This window comes from Bombina bombina, chromosome 4 (genome assembly GCF_027579735.1).
Source record: "Bombina bombina isolate aBomBom1 chromosome 4, aBomBom1.pri, whole genome shotgun sequence".
NCBI lineage: Eukaryota > Metazoa > Chordata > Amphibia > Anura > Bombinatoridae > Bombina > Bombina bombina.
This window is the reverse complement of record NC_069502.1, coordinates 860544229-860565041: the sequence shown is the minus strand read 5'-3', so window position 1 is coordinate 860565041 and position 20813 is coordinate 860544229. Positions and strand designations below refer to the sequence as shown.

The following is a 20813-nucleotide window of genomic DNA, read 5'->3' as shown; positions in this document are numbered from 1 at the left end:
GGTTACTGCCAAATAACACCCTAATATGTCTTCAGCAGCATCTCCTGGGTACAGTGATACCACCCATGTATAGGTGTGTCGGGTTCTCGGGGGGCTAAAAGCTCTTATTTTTAGAGAGCGCATTCCAGTTTTTCAACTTGGAATTTTCACATTGGTCATCATGCACCCATGTCCTATTTGGGACATTTCTGAAGCTGGCCAATGGAATTTACCCCCATCAAACCATATATTTTTGAAAAGTAGACAACCTAGGGTATTTCAAATGCTGGTATTTTAACACTTTCCATGCACTAATTCAACCACCAGTCTTTGTCAAACTTTTGGGTAGTCATTTTTTTGTGTTATTTTTCACACACATTGTATTTTAGGCATGGATTCTCAGTTCCTGTTATGTGTTACTGCCAAAAAACACCTCAATATGTGTTCAACAACATCTCCTGAGTATAGTGATACCACCCATGTATAGGTGTGTCGGGTTCTCTGGGGGCTAAAAAGCCTTAATTTTAGGAAGCGCATTCCAGTTTTTCAACTTGGAATTTTCACATCGGTCATCATGCACCCATGTCCTATTTGGGACATTTCTGAAGCCGGCCAATGAAATTTACACCCATAAAACCATATATTTTTGAGAAGTAGACCCCCTAGAGTATTTGAAATGCTGGCATTTTCACACTTTCCATGAACTTATTTAACCACCAGTCTTTGTCAAACTTTTGGGTAGTCATTTTTTTTGTGTTATTTTTCACACACATTGTACTTTAGGCATGGATTCTCAGTTCCTGTTATGTGTTACTGCCAAAAAACACCTCAATATGTGTTCAACAACATCTCCTGAGTACAGTGATACCACCCATGTATAGGTGTGTTGGGTTCTCTGGGGGCTAGAAGGCCTTATTTTTAGGAAGCGCATTCCAGTTTTTACACTTCCCATTTTCACATCCCATGCACCCATGTTCTATTTAAGACATTTCTGAAGCCGGCCAATGTAATTTACCCCCATCAAACCATATATTTTTGAAAAGTAGACATCCTAGGGTATTTCAAATGCAGGTATTTTAACACTTTCCATACACTAATTCAACCACTAGTCTTTGTCAAACTATTGGGCATTCATTTTTTTTTGTGTTATTTTTCACATACATTGTACTTTAGACATGGATTCACAGCTCCTGTTATGTGTTACTACCTAAGAAGACACCAATATGTGGTCACCAACATCTCCTGAGTTCAGTGATACCACCTATGCATAGGTTTGGTGGCTTGTTTGGGCGGTGCAATGCCAAATGTCTGACATGTGTTTGTGATTTTTTTTTCACATTTAACATATTTTCTTTGCCTATCGTCTTTTTTGGGGGTCTTTTAACATACCCCAATTTATTTGTTTTCCATAAATGTGATTATATTTAAAAAGTTGACACCCCAAGGTATTATACATGGAGTGGTTTGATGACTTTGATGCAACCGTTTTAGCCCAAAAAATTGGAGAAAGTATATGGTGGTAATTTTTCAATTTTCATTGTTACAGACACATTGCTTTTTTACTATGATTTAGGAGAGACTGTTGTAAGTTATTGCAAAAGAATACTTCAGGTTGTTTTCTGCAAGGCACCCTGAGTACACCTATGCCCCCCATGCATAGGTTTGCCAGGATTTTGGGAAGGTTATGTTACAAGATTTTAGTTATTAAAAATGAGAGTATTTCTTCTAATAGGCCTATCTTTAGTTTGGGGCCTATCGCATACCCCACTTTTATTTATTGCATTCAAAGTGTATATTTTTTAAATGTTGACACCCCAAGGTATTGTATATGGTGTGCTTTGATGCCTTTGAAGCAACCGTTTTAGCCCAAAAAAATGGAGAAAGTGTATGGTGGTAATTTTTCAAATTTCATTTTTACAGACACATTGCTTTTTGACTATGATTTAGGAGAGACTGTTGTAAGTTATTAAAAAAAACTTACTTCAGGTTGTTTTCTGCAAGGCACCCTGAGAACACCTATGTCCCCCATGCATAGGTTTGACGGGGGTTTTGGTTAAAAAAAAACAGGCCCAATTTTAGAAAAAAATAGAGTAGTGAAATGTAAAAATCTGGCACAGTAAAAGTAAAAAAAACAAAAAAACATCTAACTGTAAACATAACCAAAAAAATGCAGAGTGCAGGCTGTCCAGGGCAATCAGGACAGTGATATATGGTGTCCGTTCTCTTCCCCCTCTTGGTACAGACTCTGCATTTTTTTTGTGGTTTCTGCTTTGCGGCAGTAGGGGGGATTTTAAAAATAAAATGGGTAGCCCCAACTCTGCTCTCTCCCATCACCGCCCGGGGAGCAGGTGCATCATGGTACAAAATCCCCGTAATAATCTGGAGCTGAAACTGTAAAAAAGTCTTTTTAACTCTGGGGTTTGCTTTTTGAACAACAAAAAAGCGTTGTGGGTTGCAATCTGCATTAGGTAAATTGCAACCTTTTTGTACCAGGCCCTTGTCTTCCACATAATTAGGTAGGGCTGCAGCAGCTGATCAGCCAGATCAACCCCACCCATATGCCGGTTATAAGACTTGACGCACACTGGCTTCCTTATGATCTCAGCTCTGCCACGTACAGAAACCGCCACCGCCCTCTCTGTGTGGATGGTGGTAAGAAGGTATACATCCTTCTTGTCTCTGTACTTAAGTGCCAACAGCTCCTCTTGGCGCAGAGCTGAGGTCTCCCCCCTTCGTAGCCGGGTGCGTACAAGCTGTCCTGGGAAACCTGCGCTGTTGGTATCAAAGCAATACAGTAGCTTGAACAAAAGGACACTTGTATGAAAATTGTCTAAGTACAAGTGATACCCTTTGTTCATTAGGGGTAATATCAGGTCCCAGACAATCTTGCCAGTGGTTCCCATATGTTCTGGGCAACCTGGAGGGTCAAGGTGGCTATCCTTTCCCTCATACACCCGGAAGGCCTGAGTATACCCATTCTCGCTGTCACAGAGCTTATACACCTTTACCCCATATCTGGAGCGCTTGGAAGGAATAAACTGCTTGAATCCCAGCCTTCCCTTATACTTCATTAGGGATTCATCAACGCATATATTCCTTCCAGGTGTATAAGCCTCTGCAAACCTGGCAGAAAAGTGGGTTATCAGGGGGAGGATTTTATACAGCCTGTCAAATTGGGGATGCTCCCTAGGGGGGCATAGGCTGTTGTCGCCGAAGTGCATGAAATGCAGAATCATTTCATACCTCTTCCTCGACATAGTCTGGGAGAAAATGGGGGTAGAGCAGATGGGGCTAGTACTCCAGTAGGAGCGAATGGAGGGTTTCTTTATGATGCCCATCAGCATGGTCAATGCCCAGATTTTTTTGAATTCTGGCACATTGATGGGGGCCCATTGCTGCTTTGCCAAATATGTTCCAGGCTTTGCAGCACGGAACTGATGGGCATATAAATTAGTTTGGGCGACAATGTTCCCCAATACATCATCGCCCAGAAACACTTCCAGAAACTGCTGGGGGCTAAATCCTGCCACATCTATATTTATGCCAGCATTTGCTGTGAAGGGTGGGATATCTGGCCTCTGGAGATGAGGTGTTACCCACTCTTCAGCAGCAATGGCAGCAACACGCCTCCTTCTGGCAGGGGGGCTGGTAGGGGGTCTAGCAGCCACAGATACATCACTATCAGTTGAGACTGCATCTAGTGATGTATCTGAGCATATGGCAGGGTCAAAATTGGGGTCTGAGTCAGACATAGAGGCATCTGACTCTGACGCAAGGATGGCATACGCCTCCTCAGCACTATATATTTTCTGTGACATTTTTGTATCTGTCACAGAAAAAAATTTACTAAATTTTTTTTAAATTAATTAAATAAATTAATTAACTACTGCTATGCTACTGCCAGTGATTTATAGCGATCACTGGCAAGCTAGGGGTTAATGGCTCTGAAAATTAAATTAACTAAATGGTTCTGAAAAGAGCCTCTGGATTTTTAAAAAATTACAACAACAAAATTAACCCCTAAAAAAAATGCACAGACGGCAAAAAAGTACAACTATGCTACTGCCAGTGATTTATATCGATCACTGGCAAGCTAGGGGTTAATGGCTCTGAAAATTAAATTAAATTAACTAAATGGTTCTGAAAAGAGCCTCTGGATTTTTAAAAAATTACAACAACAAAATTAACCCCTAAAAAAAAATGCACAGACGGCAAAAAAGTACAACTATGCTACTGCCAGTGATTTATATCGATCACTGGCAAGCTAGGGGTTAATGGCTCTGAAAATTAAATTAACTAAATGGTTCTGAAAAGAGCCTCTGGATTTTTTAAAAATTTCTCTCTCACTCTCTCTTTACAAATATTGACATGATCAGACAAATGGGGTATTTTATTTTTTTTTATTTTTTTTGGGTGGGAGGCTCAGATTGGGTGACCCTAGCTTGCCCCTATGATGAGGCAGGCTAGGGACACCCCCAGAGGCCCCATGATGCACTGGGCATCGCTATCTTGGATGCCTAGTGAAGAGGGAGGGGGGGGGCTATTTAGGCCGTTTTTTTTTTTTTAAATTTTATAACTAAGTGCCTCGACCCACCGAGGCACTTAGCACACAAGCAGAGCATCGGAAGCGTGTCCGATCGCTTCCGATGCTCTGAAACACTGCCGGGCTCCACGTGGAGCGAAACCGGAAGTGATCACTCGTGGTGGAGTGATCAATCCGGTCCCGGCATTCGGGAACAGTATTGCAGGATACCTAGACATCAAGGCAAGCCTGCAATACTGTTAGAGCAGCTGGAAGCGATTTCGATCGCTTCCAGTGCTCTGTTTAACCGACGACGTATGCCATACGTCCTCGGTCGTTAAGTGCTTTTTTTTTGAGGACGTATGGCATACGTCGTCGGTCGTTAAGGGGTTAAATATTGTTAAATGTATCTCCCATGACATTTGACACATTCTTTATAAATATTGTTACATTTTCTCACTGTGTATATTTATTGCTCTACATGCAGCTGGTCACATGTGTAGTATTAGATTGTGCATAAGTAAAATAAACCTGTTTAATATCACACAATCTGCTCTTTACCATAATATAAATACAGGAAGAGCTCTGATTATTTTCCCATCTCTCATGTTACCGTTTTTCCTTTCTTCTTGTAGGTGTCACATTTATAGCACCAGGCTCAGTCACTGACGATAAACAAGATGAATAAATACAGGAAGCAGATGGCAGAGCAGTTTCTGAGTCAGGCACTTGGCATCATCTGCCTGCTGACTGGAGAGGTGAGAGCTTCTGGTCAACGTCACGTGACACTGGTCCTCCTATTTACTATGCTGCTTCTGATACACCAGACCATCTCACTAAACCTAACTTCATCTCACTAACCCTAACCTCATCTCACCAACCCTAACTTCATCTTACCCAGACCATCTCACTAACCCTAAATTCATCTCACCCTGAACATCTCATTAACCCTAACTTTATCTTACCCAGGTAATAATTGACCCCGACTTCAGCTCACCCAGGCCATCGCACTAACCCTCGACTTCAGCTCACCCAGGCCATCGCACTAACCCTCGACTTCAGCTCACCCAGGCCATCGCACTAACCCTCGACTTCAGCTCACCCAGGCCATCGCACTAACCCCGACTTCAGCTCACCTAGGCTATCGCACTACCGCCCGACTTCAGCTTACCCAGGCCATCACACTACCCCCGACTTCAGCTTACCCAGGCCATCGCATTAACCCCCGACTTCAGCAAACCCAGGATCCACTGTACACCCCTTCACAGTAAAGCCCCCCCACCAGCATCCCCTGCACAACTATTCTCCTCCTTTGCACCCAGTGTTGCCTGAAAAACCTTCCACTACTAAATCTGTTATCACTGTCAAGCACACAGGATACACTGCACCTCCCCCAACACCCATGAACTTCTGCACAACCATTGACTGTAAAACATCCCCCAACACTCAGGGTCTCTGTACAACCCCTCATTGCAAAACCTCCACCTCATGGCCCCTTCACTAAAAATTAAACAACCCTAGCATCCAAGCCCCTTTTCACTGCTTAACCCTCCCAGGCCCTACTACATAGCCCTTGTGGCAAAAACCTCCTCCAGAACCCAAGGGTCCCCCTGCATAATTCCCAAAAACACAAACAAATATAAAACACTAGTTCCCAAGGGCTAAATTGCAAGACCCCAGCATCTGAGGAATCTCCTATCAGCCAAAGACTCAACTCTACGGTCCCCAAAACAGACCCCCCCACAGGTTATATTTTACATTAATTGATGATACTGCAATGTCTTCATTCTTGATTAAAGCTCAAGTCTTTAGAACCACTGAAGTCCCACAGTAATTTTCACCTACGTTACTTTGTGATGATCAAGACCATTAATTTAAAGATATTTAGTAGTAAATGAGAACTGGAGAAATGTAAGTGCAAGGAAATAGTCTGGTGATTTTCTCTTATATATTTTATAGGAATATGTCATTGTGAAGAAGAGGCCCTCCCACAGCAGCATTCACCGGCAGAGCGGAGAGGTGAGTATTGCTGGAGAATGTAACATTATATCAGCATCATGTGACAGTGACACCCTTTACAGACTCATCTGGCCCTGTGTGTATTTCCTACCTTCTGTCTGTGTCTCTGCATGTTTACAGTAACATTATCCCCCTACGGCAGCAATTCACCAGCTGAGAAGAAAGGTAAATATTGCTGGGGAATGTGACGACATACCAGAGTCAAGGCACAGTGATGCCCTTTACTGACCCATCTGACCCTGAGTATATTTCCTACTTTCTGTCTGTCTCTGCATGTTCTCAGTAACATTATCCTGGTTCTGTCCGTAAAAGTGCATGACAGAACCAGTCCCTGAATAAAGCCGTTTTTATTGGAACCTGGCTACTTTTTGTATTTATTGTTATTACAGGGGTTCCTGCAGGGATCCTGTAGTTTGCACGCAGAGATTGAGGACACATGTGCTGACCATATTTAAGTATCTGGAAAACCAATACCTGACTCAGTGCTAAGGCCCTGATATTCAAAGGTTCTCCAATTTGGAGAGAAATTGCAGTTCACACTTCACAGGCGCTGAACTCACTGAATAGTTAAAAGAAAAGGGCAGAACTCTCCAGCACTGTGAGATCACTTTCATTTCTATATATGGATGAGAGACAAGCCCAGTGCAATACAGCACTGTGTGGTATGAGAGTTTTGTTACACTTACACTTTGTACTTTGTATTTTAGATTGCTTTACACTTTAGATTGGGTCTTTTCAGTATTATTGCATTTAAGCTTTGCACTCTTTTATATTTTAATACATTTAGATTTAGCTCTAGCAGTGTTTTTCCAAATTCTGATTATTTTTTTAAAGCTTCTGTGTTACTTTAACAAATTAGGATTATACTTTGTATATTTCTGTTTATATATAAAAATTACATTGCACCTTGAATTTGCTGCATTACAAACTAAAACTGAACCTTCATAAAGTGGGAGGGAGGTGGTAGTTCCCTGGGCTGAACAGGGAGTTCCCAGGGTATGTCTGAAGTTCTCTCAAATCTTGTGAAATTTTCTAAGCATTTTAAACAAGCTGGTGTCTCTGGTTTGTTTCACCTGCTATATGCAGGTGAAGTTTGCTAAAAATTCACAATACACTTATTTTACCTAACAGAAAAGTAATATATATTAAAATATAGAGAAAATCAAGTAAAATTGTAGTGAAAACATTTGTTTATTTGGAATTGATGCAACCGGAGCCTTTATATCAGCCCCAAGGGTTCTCCAGTTACCTTCTCTCTCCCATGTGAAATTCAGTATCCCAGAGAGCTTGATTACTTTCTATAGAAGGCATCTCTCATCTCTCTGGGATTTCCAAGTTCCTTCCCTTTTCTTAGAAAAATTAGTGAGTTCTGCCTCTGTGAAGTCAGCATATGTAAAAATCACAATCCTAAATACAAGGCTGTACACGATATAAAATACAAAATAGAAAGTGCAAAGTTTAGATGTAATAACTTTTTAATATCAAGTGTAAAGTTATATAAAATAGAAAGTTCAAAGTGTAAATGCAGCAGAACTGTCATGTCATGCAGTGCTATATTGCACTTGGCTTGTCTCTCTTTCACACACAGATATGCAGGGAACGCCCCTTGGAGAAGTAAAGCAAAATCTGCCTTTTGAAAATTTCACTAGGGATCTCGCAATACTGGAGGATAATTTTAGAATATTTCACCTGAGCAGAGAGGTTTTGAATATCAGGGCCTGAATGAGTTGTGTGTGTTTCAGGTGCCTATAAAGTGTGATGATGTTGCTGTGTATTTCTCTATGGAGGAGTGGGAGTATATAGAGGGACACAAGGAGCTTTACAAGGACATCATGATGGAGACTCACCAAACACTAAGGACTATGGAGATCTCTGAAAAAGAGAGCTCAGGTAACGCTGTGTACTAATAAATATCTCACTCTGGAAATGCACAAACACTACTGACGTCACTGACAGAGTGTAATTCTACAGTGAATTTGTCATGTGTGATCTATTGAGCTGTCTGATCATAGACTAGTTTTATACTCCACAAAAAAAAATTAAACGATCAAGAGGGATTAATGTTAAACTAATTTATATATCAATTTATATATCTAAATATGTTAAATGTAAAACGTAACAGATGCTTTGTTTTTGTTCTTAATTGAATACATTTTAAAATGCCTTTTTTAGTTGCAACAAAAATTGTTTCATATCCATTTAACAAAATAAACAAATTTTATTCTTTATTAGAACTAAAATGTCACAGTGATAAAAATCTAGACACAGGGGCACAAGGAGAACTGGTACAAAATATTCAGCCATCAGATGTCTCTGCAGGTGAGTGATCTATAGTATACGCTTTACAGTTAGAAAACTTAGATGCTTAAATGATTTAACCCTATTAATAACTATGTAATAGATGAACCTCAGTACAGACAGGTTGCAATGATACAATCTATTTGGTAAAAAAACATAGTATGTCTTCCCTTTTCTCTCACCTATTTTATGCAAATACCCCGCACACACACGCCCTCACTTCTCTCACCCTCTGCTTCATGTGAATAGTACACATACCCTTTGTAGTCTCTCTCTCTCTTTCTCTTTCTCTTTCTCGTTCTCGTGAATAGCACACACACATGCCCTCTATTTTCTCTCTCTCGTTCTCGTGAATAGCACACACACATGCCCTCTATTCTCTCTCTCTCTCTCGTTCTCGTGAATAGCACACACACATGCCCTCTATTCTCTCTCTCTCTCGTTCTCGTGAATAGCACACACACATGCCCTCTATTCTCTCTCTCGTTCTCGTGAATAGCACACACACATGCCCTCTATTCTCTCTCTCTCGTTCTCGTGAATAGCACACACACATGCCCTCTATTCTCTCTCTCTCTCGTGAATAGCACACACACATGCCCTCTATTCTCTCTCTCTCGTTCTCGTGAATAGCACACACACATGCCCTCTATTCTCTCTCTCTCTCGTTCTTGTGAATAGCACACACACATGCCCTCTATATTCTCTCTCTCGTTCTCGTGAATAGCACACACACATGCCCTCTATTCTCTCTCGTGAATAGCACACACACATGCCCTCTACTCTCTCTCTCTCTCTCTCTCTCTCTCTCTCTCTCTCTCTTTCTCTTTCTCTTTCTCTTTCTCTTTCTCTTTCTCTTTCTCTTTCTCTTTCTCTTTCTCTTTCTCTTTCTCTTTCTCTTTCTCTCTCTCGTGAATAGCACACACACATGCCCTATATTTTCTCTTTCTCTCTCTCGTGAATAGCACACACACATGCCCTATATTTTCTCTCTCTCTCTCTCGTGAATAGCACACACACATGCCCTCTATTTTCTCTCTCTCTCTCGTGAATAGCACACACACATGCCCTCTATTTTCTCTCTCTCTCTCGTGAATAGCACACACACATGCCCTCTATTTTCTCTCTCTCTCTCGTGAATAGCACACACACATGCCCTCTATTTTCTCTCTCTCTCTCTCTCTCTCTCTCTCTCTCTCTCTCTCTCTCTCTCTCGTGAATAGCACACACACATGCCCTCTATTTTCTCTCTCTCTCTCTCGTGAATAGCACACACACATGCCCTCTATTTTCTCTCTCTCTCTCGTGAATAGCACACACACATGCCCTCTATTCTCTCTCTCTCTCTCTCTCTCTCTCTCTCTCTCTCTCTCTCTCTCTCGTGAATAGCACACACACATGCCCTCTATTTTCTCTCTCTCTCTCGTGAATAGCACACACACATGCCCTCTATTTTCTCTCTCTCTCTCTCGTGAATAGCACACACACATGCCCTCTATTTTCTCTCTCTCTCTCTCGTGAATAGCACACACACATGCCCTCTATTTTCTCTCTCGTGAATAGCACACACACATGCCCTCTATTTTCTCTCTCTCTCTCTCTCTCTCTCTCTCTCTCTCTCTCTCTCTCTCTCTCTCTCTCTCTCTCTCTCTCTCTCTCTCTCTCTCTCGTGAATAGCACACACACATGCCCTCTATTTTCTCTCTCTCTCTCTCTCTCTCTCTCTCTCTCTCTCTCTCTCTCTCTCTCTCTCTCTCGCCCTCTGATTTATGTGAATAGCACACACACATGCCCTCTATTCATTCTCTCTCTCTCTCTCTCTCTCTCTCTCTCTCTCTCTCTCTCTCTCTCTCTCTCTCTCTCTCTCTCTCTCTCTCTCTCTCTCTCTCTCTCTCTCTCTCTCTCTCTCTCTCTCTCTCTCTCTCTCTCTCTCTCTCTCTCTCTCTCTCTCTCTCTCGTGAATAGCACACACACATGCCCTCTATTCTCTCTCTCTCTCTCTCTCTCTCTCTCTCTCTCTCTCTCTCTCTCTCTCTCTCTCTCTCTCTCTCTCTCTCTCTCTCTCTCTCTCTCTCTCTCTCTCTCTCTCTCTCTCTCTCTCTCTCTCTCTCTCTCTCTCTCTCTCTCTCTCTCTCTCTCTCTCTCTCTCTCTCTCTCTCTCTCTCTCTCTCTCTCTCTCTCTCTCTCTCTCTCTCTCTCATAGCACACACACATGCCCTCTATTCTCTCTCTCTCTCTCTCTCTCTCTCTCTCTCTCTCTCTCTCTCTCATAGCACACACACATGCCCTCTATTCTCTCTCTCTCTCTCTCTCTCTCTCTCTCTCTCTCTCTCTCTCTCTCTCATAGCACACACACATGCCCTCTATTCTCTCTCTCTCTCTCTCTCTCTCTCTCTCTCTCTCTCTCTCTCTCTCTCTCTCTCATAGCACACACACATGCCCTCTATTCTCTCTCTCTCTCTCTCTCTCTCTCTCTCTCTCTCTCTCTCTCTCATAGCACACACACATGCCCTCTATTCTCTCTCTCTCGCCCTCTGCTTTATCAAGAAAATCAAATGTCCACAGCACTCTCTTGCAAAACTTCTTTTAGCAAACAGACATCTAGTGCGACATTTTGGATGGTTAACCCTTAATCATGCTAACACTGTTTGCATAAAATTTCCTTTTAAACTTTTAAATTCACGTCAATTGTTCTATAATTTATACTCTAGTGCTGTCTATAGGCCAAATTTTGTGTTGCATCTATGAATATATTTAAATTTACATATATTGCATACTTCTCTGTTACATGTATGCTACATCCTCTAATACAGAATTAGAATGTTACATGTTAGATATCACACTCATTATATTCCTTTAACTGCATTATAATTCACATTAAATTAAATTAAGTAGCAATACAGAAATAGAGTCCAATCATAATCCCTATTTAAGCCACTGGGAATCATTGAGTCGAACTCATTGATCCAGTACATTTTCTTTTTGTTTTAATATCTTCTGTCTATCTGCCCCATTTCTCTGAGGTTGAACACTATCGATAACTTGCCATCAAATACTGGCTAATCTGTTGGCCACGTTTTAAAAAAATTATTCAAGACTGGGGCTTCCTGATTTTTACACCTGATGTTTGAGCGATGTTGGCTCATCCTGTCCCTCACCATACATGTGGTCTCACCTATATTGATAAGGGAACATGAATATAGAATCTATTGGTAATATATATTTTACCACTTCTAGGGTGAAATAAACGTTTTCCTTTGATCATTGAGCTGCAGCTCATGCAACCTATCTGTTTCTTTTTTTTAAACGTCAAACTCTAGTCTATTACCATTTCTCTTGTAAGGTGTATCCAGTCCACGGGTTCATCCTTAACTTGTGGGATATTCTCCTTCCTAACAGGAAGTGGCAAAGAGAGCACACAGCAGAGCTGTCCATATAGCTCCCCCTCTAGCTCCACCCCCCAGTCATTCTCTTTGCCGGCTCTAAGCAATAGGGTCCCTCTCGGAAGGGTAAAGTGAATGTGGTGTTAGAGTTGTAGTTTTTGTTCTACAAGCAAAAGTTTGTTATTTTAAATGGTACCGGTTTGTACTATTTACTCCCCTGCAGAAAAGAGATGAATATTTCTGCAGGGAGGAAAATGATTTTAGCATGTTGTAACTAAAATCCACTGCTGTTCCCACAAAGGACTGAGGAGTACCAGAAAACTTCAGTTGGGGGGAACGGTTTGCAGGTTGGGCTGCAATAAGGTATGTTCAGTCATTTATTTCTAGACAAGACTGTGATAATGCTAGAAAAGGACTGATGAGATCCCCATGAGGGAAGGGTAAGCTTTATTCAGAGACTAAGTATGGAATTACAAGCTTACAGAACAGGGCTAATTTAGGCTGGTTGACACTATTTTATGGCAAACGGTTTTTACTAATAAGTATAGTTTTTTTTGAGACACTTTGAGGTTCCTTTTGGGTTTCTTTCAGGGGTTGCTACCCACATGGCTATTATTATTACACTTAGGAGTGTTTCTTTAGGCCTCACAACACCGGAGTAAGGTGGGAGGGGCCTAATTTCGCGCCTCAGATGCGCAGTTAGACTGACTAGATCTTCAGGCTGTTTGACATGGAGGGTCCTGCTGCAGTTTGAGGGCCTATAAGAAGCTTTTTCCCCCACAAATCTGGTTCCTAAGGGCAGGTAGGGCCACAGCAAGGTGCTGAAGTTGTTTTAACCGGTTGTTAGCTTGCTATTGATCCGGTTTGGGCATTAAGGGGTTAATCGTTTTTCTTGCTAGTTGTGCAATCTTACCAATGCTTTAGGTACATACTGTGAAAATTTCGAAAAGTTTGCTGCATTTTTCACTGTTTTGGAAAATTGTGTGCCTTTTTTATCTCTTAAAGGCACAGTAACGTTTTTTTGCAAAGTGTGTTTTTACTTGATTAAAGTGTTTTCTAAGCCTGTTTGTCTTACTACTAGTCTGTTAAACATGTCTGGCACCAAGGAAAATCCTTGTTCAATGTGTTTAGAAGCCATGGTGGAACCCCCTCTCAGAATGTGTCCCACTTGTACTGATATGTCTATACATTTTAAAGACCAGATTGTAGCACTTAAAAATCTGGCCCAAGATGATTCTCAGACAGAAGTTAATGAGGTTAGCCCGTTATCCTCTCCCCAAGTGTCACAACCAGTTACGCCCGCTCAAGCGATGCCTAGCACCTCTAGTGCGTCTAACTCTTTTGCCTTGCAAGAATTGGCGGCAGTTATGGATAATACCCTCTCAGTGTTTTTATCTAAACTGCCTGTGTTACCTGCAAAGCGTGATAGCTCTGTTTTAAGAACAGATTCTGAGCATTCTGACGCTTTAGTAGCCGTATCCGATATACAATCACAACGCTCTGAAATGGGGGCGAGGGATGTGCCGTCTGAGGGAGAAATTTCCGATTCGGGAAAGGTTGCTCCTCAGACAGACTCAGATACGTTGGCATTTAAACTAGAACACCTCCGCGTATTGCTTAGGGAGGTACTAGTTACTCTGGATGACTGCGACCCTTTGGTGGTTCCAGAGAAATTGTGTAAAATGGACAAGTACCTAGAAGTGCCTGTTTACACTGATGTGTTCCCGGGCCCTATGAGGATTGCGGATATAGTAACTAGGTAGTGGGATAGACCAGGTATTCAGTTTGTTCCCCCTCCTGTTTTTAAGAAAATGTTCCCCATATCTGACACCACGCGGGACTTGTGGCAGACGGTCCCTAAGGTGGAGGGGGTTGTTTCATCACTTGCTAAACGCACAACCATACCAATTGAGGACAGTTGTGCTTTTAAAGACCCAATGGATAAAAAATTAGAGGGTTTACTTAAGAAAAATTTTTGTTCAACAAAGTTTTCTTCTCCAACCTATAGTGTGCATTGTTCCTGTAGCTACTGCAGCTGCTTTCTGGTTCGAGGCACTGAAAGATGCGCTCCAGACGGAGACCTCATATGAGGACATTATGGACAGAATTAAGGCTCTTAAGCTGGCTAATTCTTTTATCACAGATGCCGCCTTCCAACTAGCTAAGTTAGCGGCAAAGAATTCAGGTTTCGCCATTCTGGCGCGCAGGGCGCTATGGCTGAAGTCCTGGTCGGCCGATGTGTCGTCAAAATCCAAACTACTGAACATCCCTTTCAAAGGAAAGACCCTTTTCGGGCCTGAATTGAAAGAGATTATCTCAGAAATCACTGGGGGAAAAGGCCATGCTCTCCCTCAGGACAAGTCCTTTAAGACAAAGAACAAACAAAATAATTTTCGTTCCTTTCGAAATTTCAGGAGCAGTCTCGCTTCATCCTCCCCTGCTGCAAAACAAGAGGGTAACACTTCACAACCCAGGGCAGCCTGGAAACCTTACCAGGGCTGGAACAAGGGTAAACAGGCCAAGAAGCCTGCAGCTGCCTCCAAGACAGCATGAAGGTGTAGCCCCCGATCCGGGACCGGATCTAGTGGGGGGCAGGCTCTCTCTCTTCGCTAAGGCCTGGGCAAGAGACGTACTTGCCCAGGCCTTAGAGATTGTATCCCAGGGATATCTTCTAGAATTCAAGGACTCTCCTCCAAGGGGAAGGTTCCACATTTCTCGTTTGTCTACAGACCAGACAAAGAAAGAGGAGTTCTTACGCTGTGTAGAAGACCTACATACAATGGGAGTGATACACCCAGTTCCAATTGTGGAACAAGGGCTGGGTTTTTACTCAAACCTGTTTGTGGTTCCCAAAAAAGAAGGAACTTTCAGACCAATCCTGGATCTCAAAATTCTAAACAAATTCCTCAGAGTCCCGTCATTCAAGATGGAGACCATTCAGACAATCTTACCAATGATCCAGGAGGGTCAATATATGACTACCGTGGATCTACAGGATTCGTATCTGCACATTCCTATCCACAAAGATCATCACCAGTTTTTTTAGGTTCGCCTTTCTGGACAAGCATTATCAGTTTGTGGCTCTTCCTTTCGGGTTGGCCACTGCTCCCAGAATTTTCACAAAGGTGCTAGGGTCCCTCCTGGCGGTTCTAAGACCGCGGGGCATAGCAGTGGCGCCTTACCTAGACGACATCTTAATTCAGGCGTCGACTTTCCAAAGAGCCAAGTCTCACACGGAAATTGTATTGGCCTTTCTGAGGTCTCACGGGTGGAAGGTGAACATCAAAAAGAGTTCTCTCCCCCCTCACAAGAGTTCCCTTCCTTGGAACCCTAATAGACTCGGTAGAAATGAAGATAATTCTGACGGAGGTCAGAAGGTTAAAACTCTTAACTACTTGCCGAGCTCTTCATTCCATTCCTCGGCCGTCTGTAGCTCAGTGCATGGAGACAATCGGACTAATGGTAGCGGCAATGGACATAGTCCCTTTTGCACGGATACATCTTAGACCACTGCAACTATGCATGCTCAAACAGTGGAATGGGGATTATGCAGATTTGTCTCCTCAAATACAGTTGGACCAGGAGACCAGAGATTCTCTTCTCTGGTGGTTGTCTCAGGATCACCTGTCTCAGGGAATGTGTTTCCGCAGACCAGAGTGGATCATCGTAACGACCGACGCCAGTCTATTGGGCTGGGGTGCAGTCTGGGACTACCTGAAAGCTCAGGGCTTATGGTCTCGGGAAGAAGCTCTTCTCCCGATAAACATTCTGGAACTGAGGGCGATATTCAACGCTCTTCAGGTATGGCCTCAGCTAGCTGCGGCCAAATTCATCAGATTTCAGTCGGACAACATCACGACTGTAGCTTACATCAACCATCGAGGGGGAACAAGGAGTCCCCTAGCAATGATGGAAGTAACCAAATTAATCAGGTGGGCAGAGGATCACTCTTGCCACCTCTCAGCAATTCACATCCCAGGAGTAGACAACTGGGAGGCGGATTTTCTAAGTCGTCAGACTTTTCATCCGGGGGAGTGGGAACTCCACCCGGAGGTATTTGCTCAACTATGGGGCACTCCGGAATTGGATCTGATGGCGTCCCGTCAGAATGCCAAACTTCCTCTTTATGGGTCCAGGTCCCGGGATCCCCAGGCGGTGTTGATAGATGCTCTAGCAGCGCCTTGGTCCTTCAATCTGGCCTATGTGTTTCCACCGTTTCCTCAACTTCCTCGTCTGGTTGCCAGAATCAAGCAGGAGAGGGCGCCAGTGATTCTAATAGCGCCTGTGTGGCCATGCAGGACATGGTATGCAGACCTAGTGGACATGTCATCCGTTCCACCATGGACTCTGCCAATGAGGCAGGACCTTCTACTTCAAGGTCCTTTCAAACATCCAAATCTAATTTCTCTGCGTCTGATTGCTTGGAGATTGAACGCCTAATTCTATCTAAGCGTGGTTTCTCTGAGTCGGTTATCGATACCCTGATTCAGGCTAGAAAGCCTGTCACCAGGAAAATCTACCATAAGATTTGGCGAAAATATCTTTGTTGGTGCGAATCCAAGGGTTACTCATGGAGTAAGATTAGGATTCCCAGGATATTGTCTTTTCTCCAAGATGGATTGGAGAAAGGATTGTCAGCTAGTTCCTTAAAAGGACAGATATCTGCTTTGTCTATTCTTTTACACAAACGTCTGGCGGAGGTACCAGACGTTCAAGCGTTTACTCAGGCTTTAGTCAGAATCAAGCCTGTTTATAGACCTGTGGCTCCACCATGGAGTCTGAATTTAGTCCTTTCAGTTCTGCAAGGGGTTCCGTTTGAACCTTTACATTCCATAGATATTAAGCTTTTATCTTGGAAAGTTTTGTTTTTGGTAGCTATCTCTTCTGCTCGAAGAGTTTCAGAGTTATCTGCTTTACAGTGTGACTCGCCTTACTTGGTGTTCCATGCAGATAAGGTAGTTTTGCGTACCAAACCCGGTTTTCTTCCTAAGGTTGTGTCTAATAAGAATATTAACCAGGAAATTGTTGTTCCTTCTCTGTGTCCTAATCCTTCTTCAAAGAAGGAACGTTTGTTACACAATCTTGATGTGGTTCGTGCTTTATAGTTCTATTTACAAGCAACTAAGGATTTCAGGCAAACAACTTCATTGTTTATCTATTCTGGTAAGAGGAGAGGTCAGAAGGCGACTGCTACCTCTTTCCTTTTGGCTGAAAAGCATCATCCGTCTGGCCTATGAGACTGCTGGCCAGCAGCCTCCTGAAACAATTACTGCTCATTCTACTAGAGCAGTGGCTTCCACATGGGCTTTTAAAAATGAGGCTTCTGTTGAACAGATTTGTAAGGCAGCGACTTGGTCTTCGCTGCATACTTTTTCCAAATTTTCCAAATTTGATACTTTTGCTTCTTCAGAGGCTATTTTTGGGAGAAAGGTTTTGCAAGCAGTGGTGCCTTCCATTTAAGGTACCTGTCTTGTTCCCTCCCTTCATCCGTGTTCTAAAGCTTTGGTACTGGTATCCCACAAGTAAAGGATGAACCTGTGGACTGGATACACCTTACAAGAGAAAACAGAATTTATGCTTACCTGATAAATTACTTTTCTCTTGTGGTGTATCCAGTCCACGGCCCGCCCTGGCTATTAGTCAGGTAGATTTTTAGTTTAAACTACAGTCACCACTGCACCCTGTGGCTTCTCCTTTTTCTTCCTAACCTTCGATCGAATGACTGGGGGGTGGAGCTAGAGGGGGAGCTATATGGACAGCTCTGCTGTGTGCTCTCTTTGCCACTTCCTGTTAGGAAGGAGAATATCCCACAAGTAAAGGATGAACCCGTGGACTGGATACACCACAAGAGAAAGTAATTTATCAGGTAAGCATAAATTCTGTTTTTTACATACCTTTGTATCCAAAAGTCACAGATTCTTCACTGTACACAACTGAAAATTCCAAACGCCTTACTGCACAATTCAATTCTTTAACAAAGTCCAATAGGGTTTCTACGGAGCCCCACCATACACCAAACACGTCGTTTATGAAACGCCACCAAGTGGCACCATATTGTAGAAATTCAGAGACAACTTTTTCTTCTACTTCATTCATGAAAAGATTGGCATATGATGGGGCAACATTAGACTCCACTCCTTTACCTTTTTTTTTCTTTACTTTTCAAATCAAGGCATACAGACATTAAACAATTGTCAGTAAACAATAGACATTAAACATACCTCCAAAACATAAAACAGATGTAAGTCAGACTCAGGAAGGATATATAGTACATGTTATTATGACAAATAATGGATTTAATTTACATATCATTTGCTTATTGGACTACATACCTGCCAGTTGACTCTGGAGGCCACTCTTGGACCTCCCTGTAATGTAGACAATGAGAAGCTATAGCAAGTAATTTTTAACAAAGGAGACCACTTTTAAGTCTAAAATGGTGAACCTGGAATCTAAAGGATTTGTAGCATTGGACTGTTGACACATGTAAGAACCCATAAATTAAGTAGATTAAACCGACAATAGACCTATAAATGCAGATGAGACCAACATTTTTAATTGAAAAAAGTGTCAGTGAGAGGCTTTGTAGGGTGACAAGGATAAAGTAATACAACACTTTTGTGCATACTAACAAAATATCAAAGTGGACTGAGTCTAAAGGGCTGTAGAGAGTCTACAAAGGTTAAGGGTGTTGGATATGTAAACTTGGTGTAGTTAGTTAACTATATTATTTTAGAGCTAAAAAATTAACCCTGTCTACCTTATTAAACTGCTTAACCATATAGCTCTGGTTGGGAAGTTCTGTACCTAACATTGCCTTCTCTCTGCCAACAATTACACATATGAAACCTTGATTAGGTCTCTTTGTATCCTCAAGAGAAGAGACTGTATGAATTATCTATCGTTCATATTATAGTGAGATATTTGTATTTAGTGACCTATAGTTATTATGCTCCAATGCCTCGGCCGCTAACAGTGGGGCACTCGGTCACGAGCATAGTTATTAGCAAAAAAGTTGTTAAACTGAGAATAAAAGAAGTTAGGCAATTCTCACTTTGGGCATAGCTAATATTGCTGAACTAGAATTAGTAGGTAATAAAGAATGGCTTAAGATGCAGAAGAACATTAATCTAACATAAGTTAAACCAATAACTTAAAAAGAGGTATGCTTATCACTCTTTTGCTACAAATTGAACAATCTCTTCATAAATATGGCTATAGACAAATTGACCCCTATAGTAACTATAATAGTCAGATTATAAGCAACCTATCTGAATACATTAAAGTGAAAATATAACTATATATGTAAGGTCTTCAGCTTCATGAGTGCTGCAACTTTACCATTTATATTGTTGCCCAGTAGCTTCAGACCGCGATAATGAGAGAGAGTATAACCTAGGTTCCTCAGCATCTTGGGCTCTTACACATCTGGTATATCTACAAGATAAACAAACCTGGTACTAGCCTCATAGGGTTCTGTAAAAGACTAGGGAAAATCAATCACTGCAGCACCTATGTTAATATAAGATGAGACTCTAATATAATATATAGTGAGACAGTTTAAATGACATTGTCTATCTGGGTATAGATCATATCTTAAAGGGCCATGATACCCAAATGTTGAAACACTTGAAAGTGATGCAGCATAGCTGTAAAAAGCCGACTAGAAAATATCACCTGAAAATCTCTATGTAAAAAAGAAAGATATTTTACCTCAAAAATTCCTCAGTAGCCACATCCCATTGTAAAGGACCTCTAAGCAGCAAATCAGTATGTCTGCCCCGGGACAGCTAAGGGAGTGAGCTTACGTGCACACTCATCTTATTTCCCTATTCAGTTTAAGAAAATTTACTATGAAATCTCATGAGAGTTGAGTCAAATCTCATGAGATCACAGTAAAAGAGTTTATGATCTCAGCACTGCTGATGCAGATTGGCTGCTGTTCATTTCTTTTCTTTTTTAGTTTTTTTTACCTGCAGCTGAGCCACAGCTGAAAGGGACAGTCTACCATAGAATTATTATTGTTTTAAAAGATAGATAATCCCTTTTATTACCCATTCTCCAGTTTTGCATAACCAACACTGTTACATTTATATACTTTTTACCCTTGTGATTACCTTGTATCTAGGAACCTTCTGACAGCCCCCTGATCACATGACTGTGACTGCTTACTATCTATTGTCTTAAATTTAGCATTGTTTTGTGCTAAATCTTAAATAACCCCCTGTGTCTGAACACAGTGTTATCTATATGGCCCACTTGTACTTTCTGTCTTTGTGTTGAAAAGAGATTTAAAAAGCATGTGATAAGAGGCAGCCCTCAAAGGCTAAGAAATTAGCATATGAGACTACCTATGTTTAGTTTAAACTAAGAATACCAAGAGAAAAAAGCAAATTTGATGATAAAAGTAAATTGGAAAGTTAATTAAAAGTCCTATCTGAATAATGAAAGTTTAATTTATACTAGACTGTGCCTTGAAGTATAACTTTTTACACAGAACTTACTCTGCTGAGCTGAGCAAATTGTGAGGTAAAATATCTTCTTTTTTTACGTAGAGATGCTCAGGTGATATTTTCCTGTCAGCTTTTTACAGTTATACTGCATCAGTTTCA

The 20813-nt window shown here is 41.8% G+C and overlaps 1 protein-coding gene across 1 annotated transcript in view; it reads left to right on the top strand.

Moving 5' to 3' along the window:
* LOC128657999 (uncharacterized) overlaps positions 1–20813 on the top strand; it is a 302915-nt gene that overhangs the window by 237498 nt on the left and 44604 nt on the right. Inside the window, exons 10-13 of the mRNA XM_053712439.1 lie at positions 5152–5259; positions 6461–6520; positions 8263–8410; positions 8753–8839. Coding sequence (XP_053568414.1) covers positions 5152–5259; positions 6461–6520; positions 8263–8410; positions 8753–8839 — 403 coding nt within the window. The remainder of the gene's footprint in view (positions 1–5151; positions 5260–6460; positions 6521–8262; positions 8411–8752; positions 8840–20813) is intronic.